The sequence below is a fragment of the Poecilia formosa genome, unplaced genomic scaffold (assembly GCF_000485575.1).
Source record: "Poecilia formosa unplaced genomic scaffold, Poecilia_formosa-5.1.2 Scaffold704, whole genome shotgun sequence".
Lineage (NCBI taxonomy): Eukaryota > Metazoa > Chordata > Actinopteri > Cyprinodontiformes > Poeciliidae > Poecilia > Poecilia formosa.
The window spans coordinates 27,333-28,723 of record NW_006800643.1 but is presented as its reverse complement, the minus strand read 5'-3'; the positions used below and the strand labels follow the sequence as shown (position 1 = coordinate 28,723).

General features: G+C 48.1%; 1 protein-coding gene across 2 annotated transcripts in view; it reads left to right on the top strand.

Moving 5' to 3' along the window:
- Positions 1–77: 77 nt before the first annotated feature.
- LOC103130977 (homeobox protein Hox-B8a) overlaps positions 78–1,391 on the top strand; it is a 5,412-nt gene continuing 4,098 nt past the window's right edge. Inside the window, exon 1 of one of the 2 annotated variants that reach the window (XM_007542514.2) lies at positions 78–1,017. In XM_007542514.2, the coding sequence (XP_007542576.1) occupies positions 585–1,017 (433 nt within the window). In that variant the 5' untranslated portion in view covers positions 78–584. The remainder of the gene's footprint in view (positions 1,018–1,391) is intronic. The other variant, XM_007542515.2, reaches the window with a different exon arrangement.

The window sequence follows — 1,391 nt, the reverse complement described above, 5'->3', positions numbered from 1 at the left end:
TAGAGAGAGAGAGAGAGAGAGAGAGAGAGAGAGAGAGAGAGAGAGAGAGAGAGAGAGAATATGAAACAAGTCATTTGCAAAGGAGTAAATCACGGAAAGCTGGGTGAGAGCACGACAGGCTCCCGGTTCCAGCGTTTCCACTGGAATTGTGATTGTGATGCGCAGGAGTCTTTCTTCTCTGCTGCTTCTTCTTGTCTTTGTTCTTCTTTTTCTCTTTCTTCACCGGATATCCAATGGAACCGTGCTGATTGTTGTACTGTTGTTGCAGTTGCTTTGCTTTTTTCCTCGCTATCCCTGTTCTGGCTGCTTCTTGTCGCGGTTACTCACACTGCAACCAGCTTGTGTGTTGTGGCTGTGAGGGAAAACCGAACAGCCCCGGCGGCGGACCCAATTCTCTTTCCCCCATCTTGGTCTGTGTGTGTGTGTATGTGTGTGTATGAGTGTGTTGTCGGCGTGTTACTGCCTCTCAGCACAGCACAGAAGCAGGGGGAAACAATAAAAAGAGAAAGAAAAACACACACCAGAAAGCCCACTTTGACTGTGCTGAGCCAAACGCACATTTAAGAATATTAATTCCACGAAAGATGAGTTCATATTTTGTAAACTCGCTCTTCTCGAAATATAAAAGTGGAGATTCGTTACGGCCAAACTACTATGAGTGTGGTTTCGCACAGGAGCTGGCCGGCAGCCGGCCAACGGTGGTCTATGGACCGGGATCCGGCGCTACCTTCCAGCATACTCCGCAGATCCAGGACTTCTACCACCACAGCGCCTCCTCGCTCCCAAGCAACCCCTACCAGCAGAGTCCATGCGCGGTCACATGTCACGGCGAGCCGGGGAACTTTTATGGATATGACGCACTGCAACGACAGACGATTTTTGGAACCCAAGACGCCGACTTGGTCCAGTACAGCGACTGCAAGCTCGGTGGCGGGACCGGACTGGGCAACGATGACACGGAGGGAACCGAGCAGAGCCCTTCGCCGACACAACTGTTTCCCTGGATGAGGCCACAAGGTGAGAAAACGGTAGTGCAGCTACAATAGTCATGTCTTCATATTTATGACTTTCTTTTTCTGAGCAGAAGTGCTTATATTCTGAAATTGGGATTCAATATTCCAGGGCAAATGGGGTTAGACAGCATATTCCAATATGCACTAAATATATCTGCGTCGGAAAAAAAAAGGTAAAATTTTCACGTGCAATTGACTTCGGCTACACAAACACTCAGACTACAAACAAACTCTAAAGCAGATAGAAAATAAGAGAATAGACACACAAGATTGGAGAGCAGCAGCGCCGCTCTATAATTCCTGCGTTACCCTCACTTAGCGGTGATGCGATGGAGCAGTTTGGTCACCAGACACGTACAGTCCACTATATATATATAT